This window comes from Adiantum capillus-veneris, chromosome 24, assembly GCF_014529385.1.
Source record: "Adiantum capillus-veneris isolate H3 chromosome 24, ASM1452938v2, whole genome shotgun sequence".
Classification (NCBI taxonomy): domain Eukaryota; kingdom Viridiplantae; phylum Streptophyta; class Polypodiopsida; order Polypodiales; family Pteridaceae; genus Adiantum; species Adiantum capillus-veneris.
In genome coordinates this window covers 15,100,850-15,121,721 of record NC_140954.1, presented here as the reverse complement: position 1 = coordinate 15,121,721, position 20,872 = coordinate 15,100,850, and the positions used below count along the sequence as shown (strand labels likewise).

The following is a 20,872-nucleotide window of genomic DNA, read 5'->3' as shown; positions in this document are numbered from 1 at the left end:
ATACAAGTGGGACTGACTCGCCCTTCAATTTTACATGAAGAATTATATCTCTACCCTTTTCATTTGTGAAAGTTGCTTTTCTCGCCCTGTAGTTGACCACCACATTGTTCTTATGGAACCAAGGGATTCCCAAAAGGACGTCACTCCTCTCCAGAGGCATGATGTAAAAGTCCTCGTCTCCTAGATACCCCCAGCAACTATGTTGCAGGAAACGACATCCCCACCTGCTGGAAACGCGTTTCTGCGCTTCTGGCAGGGGTGCACGTTTCCAGCCTTGACGAAACGCCTCAAACAACGCAGCTAAGAAAGGCCACGTTGGCTTAATTTATTAAAACACTCTGTCTAAACTAAGACAAGCTGGCGTTGCTTTATGAAAAGGCATCTAAATTAAACTGAACCGTGCACCGCTCTCATATCCCAAAATTTGAACGCTACGAACTAGTATGTGCCAACGTTTTCAAAAAAAGAAAGAAAGTGGAGAATCAACAGCGATTCTGCATTGGCAGTGTGAGAAAACAAAAATGAAGGGTGCATCATGCGAGCAAGGTGACACTTGCGATGCTAGGATCGACATGAGAGATGCAGAGCAATGTGCAGGAAACGCGCAACGGGGGGCACTCCAAGTGGCGCAGAGCATATAGTGATGAAGGGGCGATGAAGGGGCAGAGACCTATGAAAAAAACTATATCGGTAAAAATATTGCCATAGCATCGAGCTGCTAGAGGCGATCTGGCTTAGGCCAAATGCTTCTGTGCTCATCAGGTCTCGAGTTGGAGTCCGTCGTCTGTATCGAAACGGCGTTAACATTTTAACTGGTGGTGTTCCTAGAGGATTATTTGTAGTAGTATGTCCCTATTAGAGGAATCTGCATAGATTCATATGAATAAAATAATGAACCTACCATTAGAGAACGAAAAAATGTTTTACAGAGAGTAGACGTTTCTCTGCACAACACTCAGAGAACTCTAGAACTCTACACAAGTTTCCTCTCGGCACGATCGCAAGCGAGGGAAGCTTTCATATGTACGTGTTCCACTCATGTGTTGATGCAAATCTTGTTAGTCAGGTTGCTTTTAACGTAGTTAAACATATCTTTATGGTTAGCTACTCTCAATTGGGTGTACCCCGCCGTTTCCTAGTTCTGTAGATTGCCGTTTCATGTTCATATATGCAGGTTGACGTTTCCAGTTTGGAAATGTTTCGTGCAACACAGCCTAGCAATGCAACCGAAGTTTGCCTATGATGTAATGGCAACAGGTGCCGCGAGATCTGCCTCAGCCGTTAGTCCCATTTCATCTGGCATAATTCCAAGTCGAGTTGTCAATTCAGTCGAAATGAAGTTGGCCTTGGCTCCTCTGCCGGAGAAGATAAGGACTTTTTAATCTTGCATTTTGCCCCACGCTCTACAGAGCTCTGTACTTCCATTCAGTTGCTTAGGGTTGGTCTCCACAAAATCTGCTACCAGTCCTGCTTTTGTCTTTCCTTTCTTTGCTCGCTCCTCTGTTGCTTTAGAACTCTCTAGCTTGTCCCCTGACTGTTCTTTTGATGCTTTGTTAGGGCAATTGGTAAACACATGCCCTTGTTCCTCACAATCGTAACATTTACCCTCTTTGACGTATTCGGCGGTTGCAATGGCGAACACATGAACAAGGCACACCTGTAATGAAGAGAGATCATTGAGGTAGAAAGAGACAGGACATCTGAGAGAGAGAGAGAGAGAGAGAGAGAGAGAGAGAGAGAGAGAGAGAGAGAGAGAGAGAGGCTATCCATGCTAATAACAAGCTGCTTATACAAGTGACCAAGTGGTCTTGCATAGAACTGACATGCCACTGGGATAAGACCCGAGGTGCATACAACTGCGACTGCGACTGCGACTGCTATTGCTACTGACACTGCCAACTTCTCGTGCACATGAGACCACTGACATGGTTGACACATGTAAATTACCTCCAACATGCTGTGAGAGCATAGATTTGGTGCATCTCCTCCTGGCTAGATCTCGATGTGGATCTGGATCTCGGATGAGAATCCCTACCACTGCATATGTGATCACAAGGCTGCCATGAGGGGCTGGTGCATCGTAGGAGGATGACCAAACTCTGCGTCTGTTGCCCTTAAAAAATGCTAGGGTTGAGTGCTGGCCTCTGGCTGTTACTCACGGGACGGGCAATGTGCCAACGGAAAAGAACAGACTGAACAGACTTTTAGCATTTCAATAACAAGTGAGTCGAAAGAGAGAGAGAGCACATGCAGCACGGAGTGGCGGAATTCCACCCTTGAGAGTACTAGTCCCAAACCTTGACGCCCCTTTCGGTATTTCTTTATATTACTTGAACTCAGTACAATGTCGATACTCGCGCTCTTCATGTTCACCCGAAAGAGTGCCAGAGACTGAGCCCTCTGCACATATTTAAAGGCCCTTGGTCTATGAAAAGTAGTTTGCATGAAAAAATTCAGACTCAAAACTATTTGGCCCCAAAAGCACCAAAAGCTGCCATCGCATTTTATAGAAATCAGTACAGAAGCAATTTGTGACAGTGTCACGTGCGCACTTCTGCCATAGTCTAGCATGAGTCTTAGCTTAGGACTGAGCCTGGCACTTTGTGAGCCTCTAGCCGGGCGTGCATGTCCAGGCCAGTCATAGTTGCATACCTTCTCTTGCACAAGAACAGTCATTTCATCATGCAAGCATTCTACCACGTGAACCACCTCTTATAAGTCATTTTATTAAAAGTGACTTTTGGAATTCTTTTTGTAAGTTTGTTGGAAAAGTAGGTAGGGCAAATTGCTAAAGATCTATAAAAGAAACCCATTGGGCACTTAGAAGTAGCAGGGACACAAGGAGGCAGGCACCCAGCAGGCAAGCAGCACCTTAGCAGGAGCCCTAGGGTTTTCTCAACAAGAAGAAGACCTAGATCAGCCTGGCGTTTTCAGATTTCAGCAGACAGCCCAACGTTTTCAGTTTTTAGCCTTGACGCCGTCGTCGTCGACACCATTATCATTGTCGTCGAAGTCCCTATCTTGACGATGACACCATCGCCATCGTCATTGCAGATCCCTATCTTGACGATGACACCTTCGTCATCATCATTGCAGTCCTGGACTTGACGATGACACCATCGTCGTCATCGTCACAGTCACCATCGTCGTCATCGTCACAGTCACCATCGTCGTCGTCGACATAGACCAGTAGTACCTGTCGTCGACATCACCGTCTTCAACATAGTACTGTCGTCGACTTCGTCATACTCGACGAAGACCCTTAATACCTCGTCTTCGACATAGACCTCGTCGTCGACCTCCAGGCTCCCCGTCTTTGACATAGAACCCTCATTACCCGTCGTCGACATCATCGTTTTCGACATAGTCCCCTTTAGTACCTCAGTACCCCTTCAGTACCTCAATACCCAGCATGAGTAGCATCAGTACCCATTAGCATTAGCATCTCAGCATTTAGTCATTGTAGCAACATTGTGCAAGAATAAAGAAAGTACTTGCTCTGGCAACAGAGCAAGGGGGCCCTTGAGGGTAGGGACCCGACATGCTTGTGTCGTCTCTTTTCTCTCTATCGTCTCTCTCTTTCTTTCAATTTAGTTCAGTTCTTTCAAGTGAAGTAAAGTGTCCCTTGTGTTTGTGTGCGGAGTACTAGATCCGAGCAAATCCTTATTCTCTTCTGCTGCACGTGACACACCGATTGGGGAAGGAAACGGTGGGCAAGATGCCCTCCTCAGCACCCATCTACAACACAGAGCGTGTGTACATTGACTGCCTCCTATGTAGTATGCCCTTGCCTACACTCTATACCCCCCAGATCCCAGGTCGGCCATCTATTCATGAGCCCCCACGACTTGGTAAATGAGAAAAATAGGGAAAAGAGAACACCAAGGGCAACTGGAAAGTGGGAAAAATGCCTGCAAGGCTGGGGAAAATATCCTGAGTCTGCAGGAGCCTAATGGCCATGGAACCGAGCCAAAACCCACGGCTAAACATGGCTAGACACAACCCGTCATGAGAAACCTACCTTACACTGGCTCCGCATAGCCACAGAACAGCCCTCACTCCCTAACACCTGTCCTTGGGAGAAACTGGAACCGACTGGACGAACCAAGAGAGATGCGTGAACTCTAATAGATGCATAGTGCCATTTGATGTAAGCATGATCCCGGCTGAAAAGATCTGACAATCTCGCCCATGTGTGAAGAAAGGTGCATCTACACTACTCCGCTACTCTGGAGGGGCCGGCTAAAGAATCCCATTGACGACGAAGAGTATGTAGCAGCTTAGTTCAAATGGCTGTCGAATGGTGGATGTAGGAGAGGACTGTGTGCCCAGAATGTGAGCACGTCGATGCTTCCACATGATCCAAAGTGTGATGCTACATATCGTAGTGAAAACTGTCCTGCTGGTAGAAGTACAACTGGTGACCCCCATCTAGGATCATTTGTAGAGTGCCCGGTCTATATCCTAGGGAAGTAAGAATGAAGACTGGATCTGTCGACAAGCACTGAAAAAAGGTGTGTGACCCCAAAAATTGCAAAACCATGCAATTGTTCCCCATGTCATGAAGCCATCATGGAGGCCCACTCTAATTAATGAACAACAATTTGCAGATTTATTTGAGAGTCAGTTTAGAGAGGCCTTAGGGAAATTGTTTTGGTCAGAGAGTTGTGCATCTTGGTACCTTCCCTTGGCTTTGAGGTGGACAGCGAGTGGGTCCACCGTCCCTCTTGCCTCTCTTATAGTTTGGTTGTGTGGTAGATCCACATACTTTTTGGAGTACATCATCAAGAAGTGGATGCGGATGATTTTGGTGGCACGGCCTAGGGGTTTACAATCCCTTGGCTGGTAAAAGCATCCACTATAGGAGGTTTTTACAGCGGATGCTTTATATCAGTCAAATACCCAACATTGGAATTTGTGGTTTTCGCTACATCGCCTAAGGTGGACAACTTCGGGCAAATTTGTGTAGACTTGATCACCGTGTGCGAGAGAGAGAGAGAGAGAGAGAGAGAGAGAGAGAGAGAGAGAGAGAGAGAGAGAGAGAGAGAGAGAGAGAGAGAGAGAGATGCTGGTGTGTAGGGAAGAGGGGGCGATCAACCTTCCACTCACTACCAGAACAAGAAGACCCGTACAATGATCAGATTATGGAAGTGGGTACCCCCCCGGCCCCATAAATAAGTGCCCAAGGGGAGGTAGGGCAATGCCTAGAAAAATCCCCCACGACCCAACAAGAAATAAATGCAATGTGAGGGCGAGGGTGCCCGGACAAGGTGGGCAGCCGGCCCAGAAGTGGGCGGCCGGACAATGCAGTGGGTGGCCAGTCGGGAGACATACTAGCCGTACAAGTAAAGCCTGTTGTAAGGTTACCGAGGGTGAGTGTAAGAAACTGTAAAGGTAGCAATCCAAATGATCAGGAGTATAGAAGAGCAACTACACTGGGTGACTCTAGATGTAGTCGCGGGATGCGTGATCTCCCGCATCTCGCGGGTAAACTCTCCAAGAAGTCCAAAGCACTGAAGTTCCACTCTAGTCTGTAGATCAAGCAATGAAACTGTTCAAGAAGAAAACTAAGATCCTCTCCCTAAGTCCATGTAGATGTTCCTGTGTAAGCAAGTGATGATGGTGGTGTCCTCTCTGGGAATGTCGGGACTTGGAATCCCATATGCCATGAGCATGGCCATATCTCGTGCGAACTCCTCTAAGGAGTGCATAGGTGTGTCCATAGCAAACCACAAGTCACCACCCCCTCTGGAGTGCGCAACCGCCGAATGATGCTTGGAATGAATGGATCTTCCAAGGATCGTACACCCGTAGATGATCAAGCCGATGTTGAAGATACTGTGTACTGCAGCAGTTACTGAGAGACCGCATGGACGACCATCGGATGGTGTCTTGGCAGGAGGTAACTTCATCCTTTGTAAAAAACACAAGCCAAGTGGCTGCTGTCCACCCAAAAACGCAACTGCGAGGTGATGAAAACGCTGCTGCCCAGCAATTTTCAGCGTGCTTGTACGCTCCCGGCATGGTCCGGAGCGGTGCAGAGGGTGTATTGAGGGTTTATCTCAGAGTGCACAGTCGTCAGATGGCTGAAAACAGAGAAAAATAGCAGTGGTAGGTGGCTGAAATTTGATGATCTGAAGAGGAACAGGACTAGCAAGGCACCGGTGCCAGCCGGTGTGGAAAGGCAAGATTGGAATGGGCATAGCGCTCTCCCCTCCTCTGCTTCAAAAACGCTGCAGCCTGACGAAAATGCCAGATCTGGTTTAAAAACACAAATAGAGGAGAGGGATTTTCCACAATGAAAAGGCCCAAATAGGCCAGCGCTGGCAGCCAGAATGCAAAACGCCAGGTTTGAATGCAAAAATGCAAGTTGAGGTGAGGTCCTGCGCGACAAAAAAGCTCCTTTTTCTGCGCTTGCTTGGCCGATGCAAAAAACGCTGGCTGATCTGATCATGGGAGGAGTACCTGATGCGAGTATGCGCATTGGATCATCGAGAACTGAAGCTGTTGATACCATGTGAGTGCGTGTACGCGGAAGAGAGAGAGAGAGAGAGAGAGAGAGAGAGAGAGAGAGAGAGAGAGAGAGAGAGAGGTGCAGCGGAATGAATGTTGTTCTTTCTCAAGATGAGTGCTCCATAGTATGCTCAAGGTTCCTTTTTGTTCTTATGGAAGGGAGAGCCTTCCGTTCTTAATGAGAGAGTGCAATGATCTTAACAAAGTGAATGGACACGGTGCGTGCAAGTGTATGAGACTGAGAGATAGAGAGAGAAGAGAATACGACACCAGAGACGTAAAACCCTCCTCCGAAGGCCCCACTCTCGTCGGCGAGAGTGGTCTACTATTAATTGCACAAACTGGTACAAACTGAATGCATGTGACTGATGCAAGTTTAGGCTAGATCGATGTCGACAACGGGGATGGCGAGACTGACGCTATGGCTGAAATCTGCTACTCTTTATCGGCTGTCCAAAAACGCTGATAGGCTGAATTCTGCTGGCTGAAATCGCTGAAGAATCTGCTCCTAAAAACGCTGATATGGTTGGTTCTTAATGGCTGAAAATTGCTGGTCTTTATCTGCTGAAAACGCCAGGGTTGAGGGCGATCCTGATATGCTGAAAACGCCAGGCAAGGATGGTGATCTATGGCGATGGATTCTTGGAGGCAAAATGCTAGTTGGCTGGGACTGTCTGGCGGTGAAGCTAGGATGAAAAACGCCAAGGCTGAAATCTTCTGGCGCTAGCTGCTTGTTGATGAAAACGCTAGGGATAGGGTTCCTTTGCTTGGAGGAGAAAACGCCACCAAGGTTCTTGCTGAGAAGTTGCTTGTTGAGCACTGGTGCTCCTGCTGCCTCTTCTGCCAGAAAGTGCTGGCGCTAGGTTTGCTTATATACAAACTTAGCAAAATTGCCCTACCTACTTTCCAACAAAAGTCACTTAAAAATAATAAGTGAAAAATGTCAAAAATAGGAAAAATAGGCTAAATGCACTGGAAAATTCCCCTGAAGGATTCTGATGGGAATGCTTATGATCATGCTGAGTGCAACTAGAGGATATGCATCTACACGAAGTGTCTGGACATGCACGGTCTGCGAACAGACTCACAAAAGTGCTAGATCACTTCCTATTCTAGACTGACTTGACTGAACTGAACCCTTGTCGTGCTGTAGCTTGTCCACGGACACATAGGGTTGGATGGGTCACGAGAGAGAGAGAGAGAGAGAGAGAGAGAGAGAGAGAGAGAGAGAGAGTAGACAAAAACGCTGGTGTGTAGGGAAGAGGGGGCGATCAGCCCCCCACTGACTACCAAAACAAGAAGACCCGTACAATGATCAGATAATGGAAGTGGGTACCCCAACAAGTCCCCAAGGGGAGGTAGGGCAATGCCTAAAAAATCCCCCCACGACCCAACAAGAAATAAATGAAATATGAGGGCGCCCAGACAAGGTGGCCGGCCGGTCCAGAAGTGGGCGCCCGGACAATGCAGTGAGTGGCCAGCTCGGAGACATACTAGCCATACAAGTATTCCCTAGACCTATGTGAAGCAGTAGTGTGGTGTAAGTCTTAACATAGTCTTTACGACCTGATTCAAGTATCTTTATCACTATATATTTCTTGTGGTTTGGGATTTTTCCCTATGTGAAGCAGTAGAGTGGTGTAAGTCTTAACATAGTCTTCACGACCTGATTCAAGTATCTTTATCACTATATATTTCCTGTGGTTTGATTTGGGATTTTTCCCCATGATCTCCTTGTATACCTTTCAGGGTTTTTCCCAATTTCTTTTATATGGACCTATGGTTGATTTTATGTAATAGGCAGAGAGAGAGAGAGAGAGAGAGAGAGAGAGAGAGAGAGAGAGAGAGAGTTCTTTTATTGGCCGTGCGTGATTTTGTAGTGCATCAGTTTTAATCTCAACAAAGAAGCATAATATATGCATTTTTACATATTTTCTTGAGCAGCTAGGGTGTACAATAATTCATCCATCCAACCCTTTGATTTTTATTCTTTTGTGTTTCAGTTCCCGATAGATGAGATAATAGACTCTCAAGTATGGCCACAAGCACTGAACCTTTTCGCAGGTAAGGGCTTTATCTGCGGTTTTTATGGTTGGAGGAGGAAGGGAAAAAGTCCTAAGTTCATTGTTGATGATGAGTTTGCTCTAGGAGTTGTAAAAGTACTATACCTCTTTTCCCCCTTCCTCCCAAACGTCCACTTGTTTCAGTAGTTGCTGTAGTGGCTATCGGCAGGGTGACGGTCACAGGGTCTGGCAACCATTTTAAGTTAAAGAATTAGGATTCAGTAAGTACCTATTCTATAATGCTGTGTATGGATAGCCAACAGTTTTAGTTTCCACAGCTTTCACCAGCTTGATTTCACTCTTGAAAACTCCAAACAAGGAGGTTTTTCCCTGAGCCATTTTCATATTCATTTAACATATGGAGGGAGGTTTGTTTCTTTGCAACATTGTAAGGGAATTTATGTTCTTGGATCATATTTGCAGGCTGGTGAAGCTAGTGGCAAGAGCATTCTATGATGATGACATGAATGCAAAGGGAGCAAATAAACCCAAAACAGAAAAATTTGATAATCGAGGCATTGCAGTGGTGGTTCTTGATGCGCTAACCAGGTTTGACGTTACTTGTCTGTATCCTGCCACAGTATTCCTTATTTGATTCTTTGTAACAGTTCTGTCACTGTAACTCAACAGAAGTTATGGTTGAGGAAGGAGATTTATTGAGAGAGTCCATACATTGCAGCAAATTTATATTTCCATTTACCCTGCAAGTCTAACCTCTTGTGTCAGTAGTAAAGTCGCAGGGTGAGAGTTTCAATTGGCCTCATAGAGGGATCTGCACAAGAACTTCACATTCTGGTCGAGGTTGCATCCCATACTCATAGTGGTCAACCCCATACCGTTCCATATGTCACAAACTAGTGACGTGGCTGCCCCACTGTACACACACACACCCGCTTCGGCTGGCCGCAGTGCCACGTGGCAACCGTACGGACCTCCGCAATTTGCGGCGCAGAATGCGGCAGCAGGGCTGACGTGGCAGCTGTACGGAGACTTGCTTTTTCTACGCAGCTGAATTCTTACGCCAGCTTTTGGAGAGGCTTTTGGGCTTTGCTTTATTTTAAGCCTTTGTTTTAAAAAGATGGCAGCTTTTTGGGGCTTTGCTTTTGGCATCCCTTGTAATCAATAAATAGATGGGCAGGGTTCCCACTTCTCAGAGCATTTGGACGCAGAGTCTGAGAATGAGACCCCTCCCACTCCTTGTACTTTGAGATACAAATTAATACAAAAAGAAATACCGAAAGGGGCGCCAGTCTTTGGGGCCAATATCTCTAGGCACGGAACTCTGCCGGGCCATGTCGAATCAATTGTGAACTGTGAACTGTTTTGAAGTGAATCTCTGCTGTGTCGCGGTAGAATCTTGACTTGGAGTGTCCAAGTTTGTTACAGTGGTATCAGAGCGAGGCCGATTTCTCTTCTATCGGGAAATCTGATCCTTTTTCTCGTGACACTTACGGATTCAAAAAGAGATCGATTGACTTCCTCTGCATCTGGGGATGCGGGAAGAGATCACGAAGAAGATTCTCACGAGGAGTACGGCTTGCCTTGGCCTACTCAGGCGGAGATTGACGAGATGGAGGGTCGACGATTGGTTGAGAATGCGACAAAGATGATGATCAATCTTGCGAAGGATCCGAAATTTGCCAAACTTTTGACTCAAGCATCCTTCGACGAAGTGCACTCTCAATGGCAGAAAGCCACAGAACCACCCCTCAAACCGGCGCTCAAGAAACCTCATACTCCGAGGATGTTTACATAGCAAGAATTGGAAGAGGTGGTTGATACACGGATTACCCAGCTTTTTGATGCAAGGAACAAAGCCAAAAAGCACGACAAAAAGCAAAAGAAAGGAACTGACTTCCCGGGTTATTTGGGTTGTCAATCTGCTTTTGCCTCGGCAAGAAAACAGAAGAAACATGTCAGATTTGAAGGAGTATCCAGTTCTTCTTCTTCTTCTTCTTCTTCTTCTTCTTCTGACAGTTCTTCTAGCTCTTCTGAGTCGAGCGAAGAAGACAGGAAAGGGAAAAAGCGAAGCAAAAAGCAAAGCTTTGGAAAGGGCAAGAAAAAGGCAAAGAAGCCTAAGTTTCGCCTAGTTTTTGACAGTTTTGCAAAGGACTCGTCTTCAGATAGTTCGGACTCCGATGATCATAGATTTTATGCAAAAAAGAAGAATTTCTATAAAGCCAATCAGTATGACTTTCTGGAGGATAAAAGCAAGAAAGTTCGAGAATTTAAAGAAGTGGACAGTCAATTAAATTTGACACTTTTTCTGGATTCCGAGATGCTTCAAGGGCTTTGGCCTTCATTCGGCAGTTTGATATAGCTTTCTCTGGAGGGCATTACTCAGAGCACTCCAAGATTTGGAGGGCTACCTCTTACTTCAAGGGAAATGCTCGAACATGGTGGTCCACTTTTCTGTTGAACAAGAAAGCGCCAGTTAAATGGCTGAAATTTAAAAGACTGTTTATTTCTTCTTGGTTGACTCGGGAATACGAACGCGACATACAAACTGCTTGGAACCATCTCCGGATGACCAAGAAAGATACCTTGGACGCATATTGCGAGAGATTTTGGAGCTCTTTTCTACCCGCTTCTTCATTTAAGAAGATCTCGTTTAAAGAACAGATTGAGTGGTTTACCTTGGGACTTCCTACGGAGATCCGAGATCACTGCTTAGAGCAAAAGTCAGATTCTATTCAAGAACTGATGAGTCATGCGAAACAGGGCTTTGCTATACACTCAGGTAGTTTGACTTACCCCACATATGAGATCGTGACGCAGAAAACAGAACAGACTTCTAAAAATGAAAGTAGAAAGAAGAAGAGCCCCCAAGATCAGAAAGATAAGGATGCACGACCGCGGCTCACTCCTCGGGAGAGAGCCAACTACATCAAAGAGGGGAAGTGTTTTGGATGTGGGGAACAAGGACATATCTCCGCGAAGTGCCGTAAAAAGGCACATAAAGAACAAGATGAAGAAAGGCCAGAGAGTTTAAAAGCAGTTGAGGAACGTGGACGGAAAGGCAAGATGAAAGCATGACTGGTTCCACATTGCATGGGTACTGACCCAAGCACGATTGATGAGAGTACAGAACTTTGTCGAGCTTGGGACAAAGTGAAAGATCAAGAAGTCCTGATTTTCTTTGATGGAGGAGCCAAGGCCAACTTCCTTTCACATGAATTGGCGGCACGGCTCGAGATTACACCCGATCGGATGGGAGTTCTAGCGCAGTTCTAGTGCAGTTCTAGCGGCACCCGATAGGGACGTGGTCATTACACCTGCCATTGGCAAACTTCGGTTGCATTGTCAGGGGTATTTGGGGCACAAGGACTTCTACATAATGTCCTTGGAAGGCTGTAATGTTCTCCTGGGAGTCCCTTGGTACCATAAGAACAACGCCGTGGTCGATTATCGAGCAAAGAAAGCGACACTAACTACAGAAAAGGGCCGAACCATTGTACTTGATGTGAAACTTAAGGGCGAATCTGCCCCTATTGTATCGGCTTGGGCCGTTTCAAAATTAATGAAATCCAGTCTGTTTGTTTACTCGATCTTTTTGAAAGAGTTGAATGATGATCATAGGACAAATATGTCTGATCTAGAAAAAGAACGCCAAGATTTTCTCCACACTCATGCCGATTGCTTTTCTGAGGGCTTGCCAGGTGAGTTGCCACCAGCTCGTCCTGAGGATCATACCATTGATCTCATACCTGGAAGCACGCCACCTTACCGAGTGAGCCGAGCCCAGAATGAAGAGATTATGAACCAAGTGAAAGACCTCTTGGAAAAGGGTCTTATCCAGCCGAGTACTTCATCTTATTGCTCTCCGGTGTTGTTGGTTTTGAAGAAAGACGGATCTTGGAGAATGTGCATTGACTATAGAGCTCTCAACAAAATCACCATCAAGAACAGATTTCCGATTCCTAGGATTGATGATATTCTAGACCGACTACAAGGATCCTCTTGTTTCAGTAGGATCGATTTGAAGATCAGATATCATCAGATTCGAATCGCGCTGGGAGATGTCTACGAGACAGCTTTTCGGATAACCTTCGGTTTCTTTGAGTTTTTGGTGATGCCTTTTGGGCTTACCAATGCTCCAGCGACCTTTAACCGAATAATGGACAGGATTTTTAGAGAGTATAGAGCTTTTGTGGGCACTTTCTTTGATGACATTATTGTCTTCTCCAAGGATGAAGCAGAACATAGAGAACATCTGCTATAGGTCTTTCAGGCATTACGAGATCACAAGTTGGTGATAAATGCAAAGAAAAGTGAAGTTTTCCTGCCCGAGATACACTTTTTGGGACACATCGTCTCAGCAGCAGGAGTGCATATGGACCCGACCAAGATAGATACTATCCGTGATTGGCCCGATTTGAAGAATGTCCATGAAGTTAGAAGCTTCTTGGGCTTATGTTCTTATTACCGGCCGTTCATTAGAAAGTTTGCAGAGTTTGCTTTTCCTTTGCATATGTTGACTCAAAAAGGAGTTCTTTTGTCGTGGGACACAGAGGTGACTACCTTTCAGACATTGAAAGAGAAATTGATTGCAGGACCAGTTTTGACTTTGCTGGATTTGCAGAAGTCATTCGAAGTATATTGTGATGCTTGTGGTCGTAGTCTGGGTGCGGTCTTAATGCAAGAAGGCCATGTCACTGCCTACGAGAGCCGATTGTTCTCAAGGCTGGAATTGACAGCACAGATATACGAGAAAGAGTTTTTGGCAGTTATCCATGCTCTTACTCAGTGGCGACATTACCTACTCGGAGCTGATTTTACGGTCTTCACAGATCACCAGAGTTTACGCTACTTCTTGTCACAGAAGCAGCTATTGGAAAAGCAGATGCGGTGGGCAAACATCTTGTCATAGTTTCACTTCCAGATTGTCCATGTGCAGGGATAGAAGAACTTGGTGGCGGAGGCTTTGTCCCTGAAGCCGTTGGTTCTGGCTATTTCCACGATACATCATAGGAGCTTCGAGGATATGGTTGATCAATATGCCACAGTTACAAATTTTGCAGATATTTTCACTTGGATACAGAATGGGGAGGTAGTAGTGACATATTCCATTCGGGATGGCTACTTGATGAAGAAAACGATGTTGCGTTACATTGCCGTTGAGGGAAAAGGTTTTAACCGAATGCCATTGTCCACCTTTTACGGGTCACCGCGGCATTGCTACCACCTTGAAAGGTGTGGAGAGATACTTCTTTTGGCCGAGACTCAAGAAGGACGTGAACGATTTTGTACGCAGTTGCTTGGTATGCCAGAAGGTCAAGTTTGACAAACATAAAGCATAGGGATTGTTACAGCCTTTACCCATACTCACCCGCTCCTCGGCAAGTATTGCAATGGATTTCATTTTTGATCTCCCGAGAACACAGAGTGGGCACGATGGTATCTGGATTGTTATTGACAGATTTAGCAAGCAAGCTTATTTCATTCCAGTGAAGAAAACAGTCAAGCCGGATCACTTAGCGAGACTGTTTGTGGCCCAGGTCTTCATATTACATGGCATGCCTGAGACAATTGTCTCTGACAGAGATCCCCGATTCACGAGTTTGTTTTGGAAGGCTATTTGGGAGAACATTGGCATGTGGTTGCAGTTCTCATCATCTTTCCACCCGCAGATAGATGGGCAATCGAAAATCGCAAATTCAGTCGTATTGGATTTATTGAAGTCTTACATCTCGGATAAGAAGACTCAATGGTAAAAGTATTTGCCATTGGTGGAATTTGCCTACAATAACACGATTCACTCCTCGACGGGGAAGGCGCCATTTGAGATTATTGAAGGTGCTACGAAGGTTCCACCCTTCTTTAGCACGAAAGATAAGATTTTTGAAGCCGACGAGTACACACGGGACTTGGACACGGCTTTTGCCAAGGTCCGGGAGGCTTTGTAGAAATCTCAAGAAAGACACAAAAAGGCAACAGATTGACATCGTCGGGATTTGAAATTAAAGGAGAACGATTGGGTGCTCTTACGTTTTGAGAAAGCACGCCTGAGAAAGAAAAAGGGAAAGGAGCGGCTTTTTCCAAAGCTTGAGATACTATGGACCTTTCCAGATTTCCGAAAAGATAAATGATGTCTCCTTTCGACTGAAGCTGCCCGATACTTGGAGGATTCACAATGCTTTTCGTGTGAGTCTCCTGAAGCCTTTTAAAGGCGATGTGCCCAATGATGGGAAGCCAGATGAGCAACCCGAAGTGGAGGAAAACGAGGAGATACTCGTTCCAGAGATTTTGGCACATAAAGATAGAAAGGTAAAAGGTAAAATGATAAGGCGGTTCTTGGTTAAATTCAAGAACTATCCCGCATTGGATGCGAAGTGGATGGAGCAGGAGGACCTGACAGATACTCCTCAGATTGTGAACCTTTACCTTGAAGCATTTGGTTTAGCATAGTCTATTCCAAATAGAACCCCGGACTCAGCTGGGCGGAATTTGGTGTAGCAAGTATGCACAAGAGGGGATTGCTCCGATTTTTGATACTAAAGTCATTAATGTCTCTTTTGAGTTTCAGGGATACTGTGAGCTGACAGTATTCTGTTGTATGACTTCATGAACTGGAATTCCCGATAATATGATACTGATTTGTTCTTGACTTCTCTAAGTGCAGAAACTGATAGACGAAATGACTGCAGCATTTCGGTCTGAAAGATCTCGATAGATGTGATTGCAATAAGGATTAGTTAATCCAGCATCTATGAGGTCCCGAGTGGATCTAGATGCGATTGCTAAATACGTTGTTGATTAATCATGGTTTGAGATTTGAATAAATTTTTGAATGTGATTTGTCATGTGATGTCCTGTGATGTGACTGTTGATTGGTGCTAGATGTGTGTTCCTAGTGCGTTGATACTAACAGTCAGTGTCTGCTAAGACAATTTATGGCTTCTATCTGTTTTTGTAAGGTGCAGCGGAATGAATGTTTGTTCTTTCTCAAGATGAGTGCTCCGAACTGTGCTCAAGGTTCCTTTTGTTCTTATGAAAGGGAGAGCCTTCCGTTCTTAATGAGAGAGTGCAATGATCATAAACAAAGTAAATGGACACTGTGCGTGCAAGTGTATGAGACTGAGAGATAGAGAGAGAAGAGAATACGACACCAGAGACGTTGTAAAACCCTCCTGTGAAAGCCCCACTCTCTTTGGCGAGAGCGGTCTACTTATGATTGCACAAATCTCTACAATGCTTGGACTTGCTGACGATGTCGACGACGATGAGGACGATGACGAGACGGGCTGAAATCTGCAAATCTTTATCTGCTGAATTCTGACTCTATGTCGATGACGATGTCGATGGCGACGATGCGACGACGACGCGCTGAAAACGCAGATGCTGAAATCTGCGTTTTTCGGGCTGAATCTATAAACCTTGCGGAAACTGACCGTGCGGCAAGGAACTGCTGCGGGAAGGTGAGATCTGCGAGGTTCAGGACTTGATCTGCGGTGTCTGAGGGCTGAAAACTGAAAACGCTGATGGTTCTTGATGTTCCGTCGCGGTAAATCTGCAAAACGCTGGGGTTGATCTGCAAATAAAAAACGCTAGGGCTGAAAATGGCTCTGTTGTCGCTGGATGGCCTGCAAATGCAAAACGCTAGGTCTCTTGTTGAGTCTTCTGTCGCCAGGGATCTGCAAGAGCAAAAACGCTGGCTGATCTGGTCCAAAAACGCTAGGTGGTTGCTGTGGAGCAAAAACGCTAGGGCTTGGGATTCTGCTGAGAAGTTGCCTGTTGAGCGATGGTGCTCATGTTGCCTCTTCTGCCAATTAGTGCTAGTCTAGGTTTGCTTATATACAAACTTACTCAATTTGCCCTACCTACTTTCCAACAAAAGTCACTTAAAAATAATAAGTGAAAAATGTCAAAAATAGGGAAAATAGGCTAAATGCACTGGAAAATTACCCTGAAGGATTCTGATGGGAATGCTTATGATCATGCTGTGTGCAACCAAAGGATATGCATCTACACTAAGTGACTGGTCATGCACGGTCTACGAACAGACTCACAAAAGTGCCAGATCACTTCTAAATCTAGACTGATTGGAATGACTGAACCTTGATCATACTGTAGCTTGTCCACGGACACTCAGGGTTGGATGTGTCACGTGATAGTTTTGCAGGCGTAATCGAGGGCGATTACAATGCTTTCAAGAGGGGGGTATGCCAAAAATAGGGAAAATAGGCTAAATGCACTGGAAAATTACCCTGAAGGATTCTGATGGGAATGCTTATGATCATACTGTGTGTAACCAAAGGATATGCATCTACACTAAGTGACTGGTCATGCACGGTCTGTGAACAGACTCACAAAAGTGCCAGATCACTTCTAAATCTAGAATGACTGAACCTTGATCATACTGCAGCTTGTCCACGGACACTCAGGGTTGGATGTGTCACGTGATAGTTTTGCAGGCGTAATCGAGGGCGATTACAATGCTTTCAAGAGGGGGGTATGTCACAAACTGGTGACATGGCTGCCCCACTGCACACACACACCTGCCCCGGTTGGCCGCCAGTGCCACGTGGCAACCGTACGGACCTCCGCAATTTGCGGCGCAGAATGCGGCAGCAGGGCTGACGTGGCAGCTCTACGGAGACTTGCTTTTTCTACGCAGCTGAATTTTTACGCCAGCTTTTGGAGCATAGTAACAGGGAATGGCCGTTTTCAGGTCTCCGTTCCCCGTTCCCATTCCAAGTTCCCGTTCCGAATCCCTGTTCCGTGTTTCAAACATGAGTATTCATAACAGGGAATGGCATTTTGTTCCGCGTTCCCGTTCCCTGTTCCCTTTCCGGTTTCCCGTTCCTGGTAACCATGCTTTGGAGGGGCTTTTGGGCTTTGCTTATTTTAAGCCTTTGTTTTAAAAGATGGCAGCTTTTTGGGGCTTTGCTTTTGACATCCCTCGTAATCAATAAATAGATGGGCAGGGCTCCCACTTCTCAGAGCATCTGGACGTAGAGTCTGAGAGTGAGACCCCTCCCACTCCTTGTACTTTGAGATACAGATTAATACAAAAAGAAACACCAAAAGGGGCGTCAGTCTTTGGGGCCAATATCTCTAGGTACGGAACTCCACCGGGCCGTGTTGAATCAATTGTGAATTGTGAACTGTTTTGAAGCGAATCTCTGCTGTGTCGCGGTAGAATCTTGACTTGGAGTGTCCAAGTTTGTTACACCATACCATCTTTATCAAACTCCGTTGCTGGATCATCGTCGTGGTGACTAGTGAGACTAAATTTTTAAAATCGACAAGAACCCAAGTAGTCAATTCTCGTCCCATTTGGACTTCCAGCCTTCAAATGGCCATAATGTATACATTACACTACTAGTAGCCACATACTCCCAAGTTTTACCATGAATATCTATATCTATATGGTATTTAGTCGATACTATGCATGATGAAGCTGATGGTTATATTGTCTTGTGGGTGACTACCATGGGTCTATACCTTGCACTTTCCTTCAAGGGTGAATCTGGGCTTATCCTGGATTCATCTAGGTATATTACATTGTTTCTTGAATTTTTTCTTACTATTGTTGTGAAATACTTTTGAAAAAAGTGTTTTTGGTACCATTTTTTGTGCCTAGCAACCTTGATACTGGTTTATCACCAGATGATCATCTAACAGCAGTTACTGACAGGCGACAATGGGTTAAGGAGGATGATTTGGCAAAGAATTTACGGCTGCATCCAAAACAGTTAAGGCGAACTCTACGTACTTTAGAGGAAGAAGCATTGATTGCTCGAGAACATCGTCGGGAGGTGAATTCTTTGATCCAGACAATAACCTCAATGTAGTTCCACCTTGTCGATTGCTTTCCAATGTTATCATGCATACACAATCACAAAGCCCAAGATGCTTTGTAGAATAGGGATTTCCAAGGTGTGCTATGAATTTTGGCAAGGAACCTGGCGGGGACATTGTGGGTGAACTTTTTCGCTATGCTCTAACAATTAATCAGGTTGCTTTCATGAAATATGGGAATCTTGTTGATTGGCTGACAGTGGTCGGTTCAATTCCAATTTTAGATGATTGTGCATGATTTTTTGTGGAGTTGTAGCCTGTTAGGAAGAGGCTAAACTAGAGAGGTTTGTTTTTCCTTGGTGTCAAAGTTGGGAAGACCAAACTTTACAATTTTAGAGAAGGGATTCTCTAAAGCACGGTTTCAAACTGTTTCAGACGGCCAAAGGAGTAAAAGCTTATAATGCAGCAATTGCAGCAACCAACGATGGATCAATGAATCAACGGGAGGGAGAGGAGAAGCAAAAACTCCACACACATTCGTATTGTTGCTTGGATTATGCCCAGGTAATTATCGTTTTTTAGTATTTGGCTGCTTGTGAACACAAGTACTGATATTGTTGTGGATTCTCCAGGTGTATGACATTGTAAGGTACAGAATACATAGAGCAAAAAAGAAGATCAAAGATGAACTGGAGGACAGAAACACTGTCCAGCATTATCTGTGTCCAAACAGCAATTGTGCAAGGAGGCAAGTTTTCTAGACTTGCCTATCTTTTGCTTATTTCAGTAACAAATGTTCTTCAAATGAGGTGCTTCTCATATGAAGGTACTCGGCCCTTGATGCAATGCTTCTTGTCAGCCCTCTTGATGAGAATTTTCACTGCGAGAACTGCAATGCCGAGCTTGTTGCAGAAAGCGACAAGCTTGCCGCTGAGGAACTTGGTGACGGAGAAGATAATGCTAGACGGCGAAGACGAGAGAAACTTAAAGATCTCTATGAAAGACTAGAGGTAAACAGGGGCTGAGCTTTGTTTCAAAATTGGCATGATAGGTCAAATCAAGGAACTATGTTCTTCATCTTTTCTCCATCTTGCAGAAGCAGCTAAAACCTTTGATGGATCAACTAAACAAAGTGAAGGACTTGACGCCACCTGATTATGGTAATCTTCTTGCCTGGGAGGCCCGAGCAATAGCTGCAGGAAGATTAGCTCCTAATGGTGAAGCTATCACTAACTTACCGAAGGCATCCCATGCACAAGGACATTCAGGAACTCCCATGCCTTTTGTGGGTGAAACGAAGGTCAGATTTTTCGTTCACTACACTTCTGTTAAGTCTGTTGTGAGTCCTCTTCCTGATTGCGGCACATGAGCGTGTAGGTCGAAGTATCTCTCGCGGGTGCCGAAAGCAAAGAGGAAGATACCAAAGAGAACGTAGCTGGGGGGCCCATGAAAGTACTGCCCCCATGGATGATTCGAGATGGAATGAACTTAACTGCAGAGCAACGCGGTGATGTTAAGCCAGAGGCGAAGTCTGAAGACCAGAAACTCGCAGATGGCTTGGCAACCACTGCAGCAAGTATAGATTCAAAAGTGCTCGAGGACGACAAGGAAGCAATGCAAAGGAAGTTACAGGTGGCCAGACAACATTTTTTCACACAGCTCCGGGAATGCAAATCTTATTTTGGGGTTTTTTTGGCAGGAAGAGTATGCAAAGGCATATTATGCTGCTTTGATGCAAAGACAACAAGATGCCATTACTGGCTCTTTGGGCAACAGTGACGCCATTGCAGCATCAGAGCGTGAGGTGGGCATGAAGTCCAAGAGAGAAGAAGACGATGAGGATGTTGAATGGGAGGAAGCTGGTATGTCTCTTCTTAAATTTTAGAACTAGTGAAATTTGCAAAAGTGGAGAGGGTCACACTGCTCTTTCACTTTGGTAAGCTCCAACCTAATCACTGTGCTTCTGATTTTTTGTTCTATGCAAGATACTTTTGATGAAGGTGTTTCAACTCAAGAAAGTGGTCTTGGAACTAACAATCCAGAAACACATGAGCAAGCTGGTACTAATCGACAGGAGGATGATGGCAGGGATGATGACGACATTGATTGGGAGGACGGTTAAAATTGCGCTAAGCAGAGCATATACACCACTACAATCTGTGGGGATTATAGGCAGCAAAGCAACTACATTACTACAAAAGTGTGCTAAAAGGCAGCACAGCATCTACATTGTTGTAGAATGTGGGGATTGATGTTATGGACATCATCCAAGTCTTGCTGTGATGCTTTTGGTGTGAAGGTATTAGAAAGCGGTATGTCCACCAAAAGCTGATTGATTCATGAAGTGAGGTTAGGTTTATTTCATGACAAGGGTATGGCAGCAGATTGCAAAGGGACGAAAAGTCTCACTATGCTAAGAGTTCTGCAAGCCCATTGTGGTGCAGTCGACTTATGCATCTATGTACCATTTTAATGATTTCCCAACTTTAGTTTTTTGGAGTTCCTTGAGCCTCAAAACAAGTGAATAAATATGAAAACCAATGTTAAAATGA

At 45.2% G+C, this 20,872-nt stretch overlaps 1 protein-coding gene across 2 annotated transcripts; it reads left to right on the top strand.

The window, feature by feature from the left end:
* The first annotated feature begins 908 nt into the window (after positions 1 to 908).
* On the top strand, positions 909 to 20,872 carry LOC147425992 (Transcription factor TFIIE, alpha subunit). Of its 2 annotated transcripts, XM_086499362.1 has the most exons (11): positions 909 to 1,023; positions 8,517 to 8,577; positions 9,000 to 9,125; positions 18,217 to 18,337; positions 18,756 to 18,884; positions 18,953 to 19,068; positions 19,147 to 19,330; positions 19,417 to 19,620; positions 19,698 to 19,952; positions 20,020 to 20,182; positions 20,306 to 20,872. In XM_086499362.1, the coding sequence occupies exons 2-11, from the start codon at positions 8,549 to 8,551 to the stop codon at positions 20,440 to 20,442; spliced, it is 1,464 nt and encodes a 487-aa protein (XP_086355488.1). In that variant the 5' UTR covers positions 909 to 1,023; positions 8,517 to 8,548; the 3' UTR covers positions 20,443 to 20,872. The 2 variants fall into 2 exon arrangements, with proteins under 2 accessions (XP_086355488.1, XP_086355489.1); XM_086499363.1 differs by lacking the exons at positions 909 to 1,023; positions 8,517 to 8,577 and adding an exon at positions 8,750 to 8,797.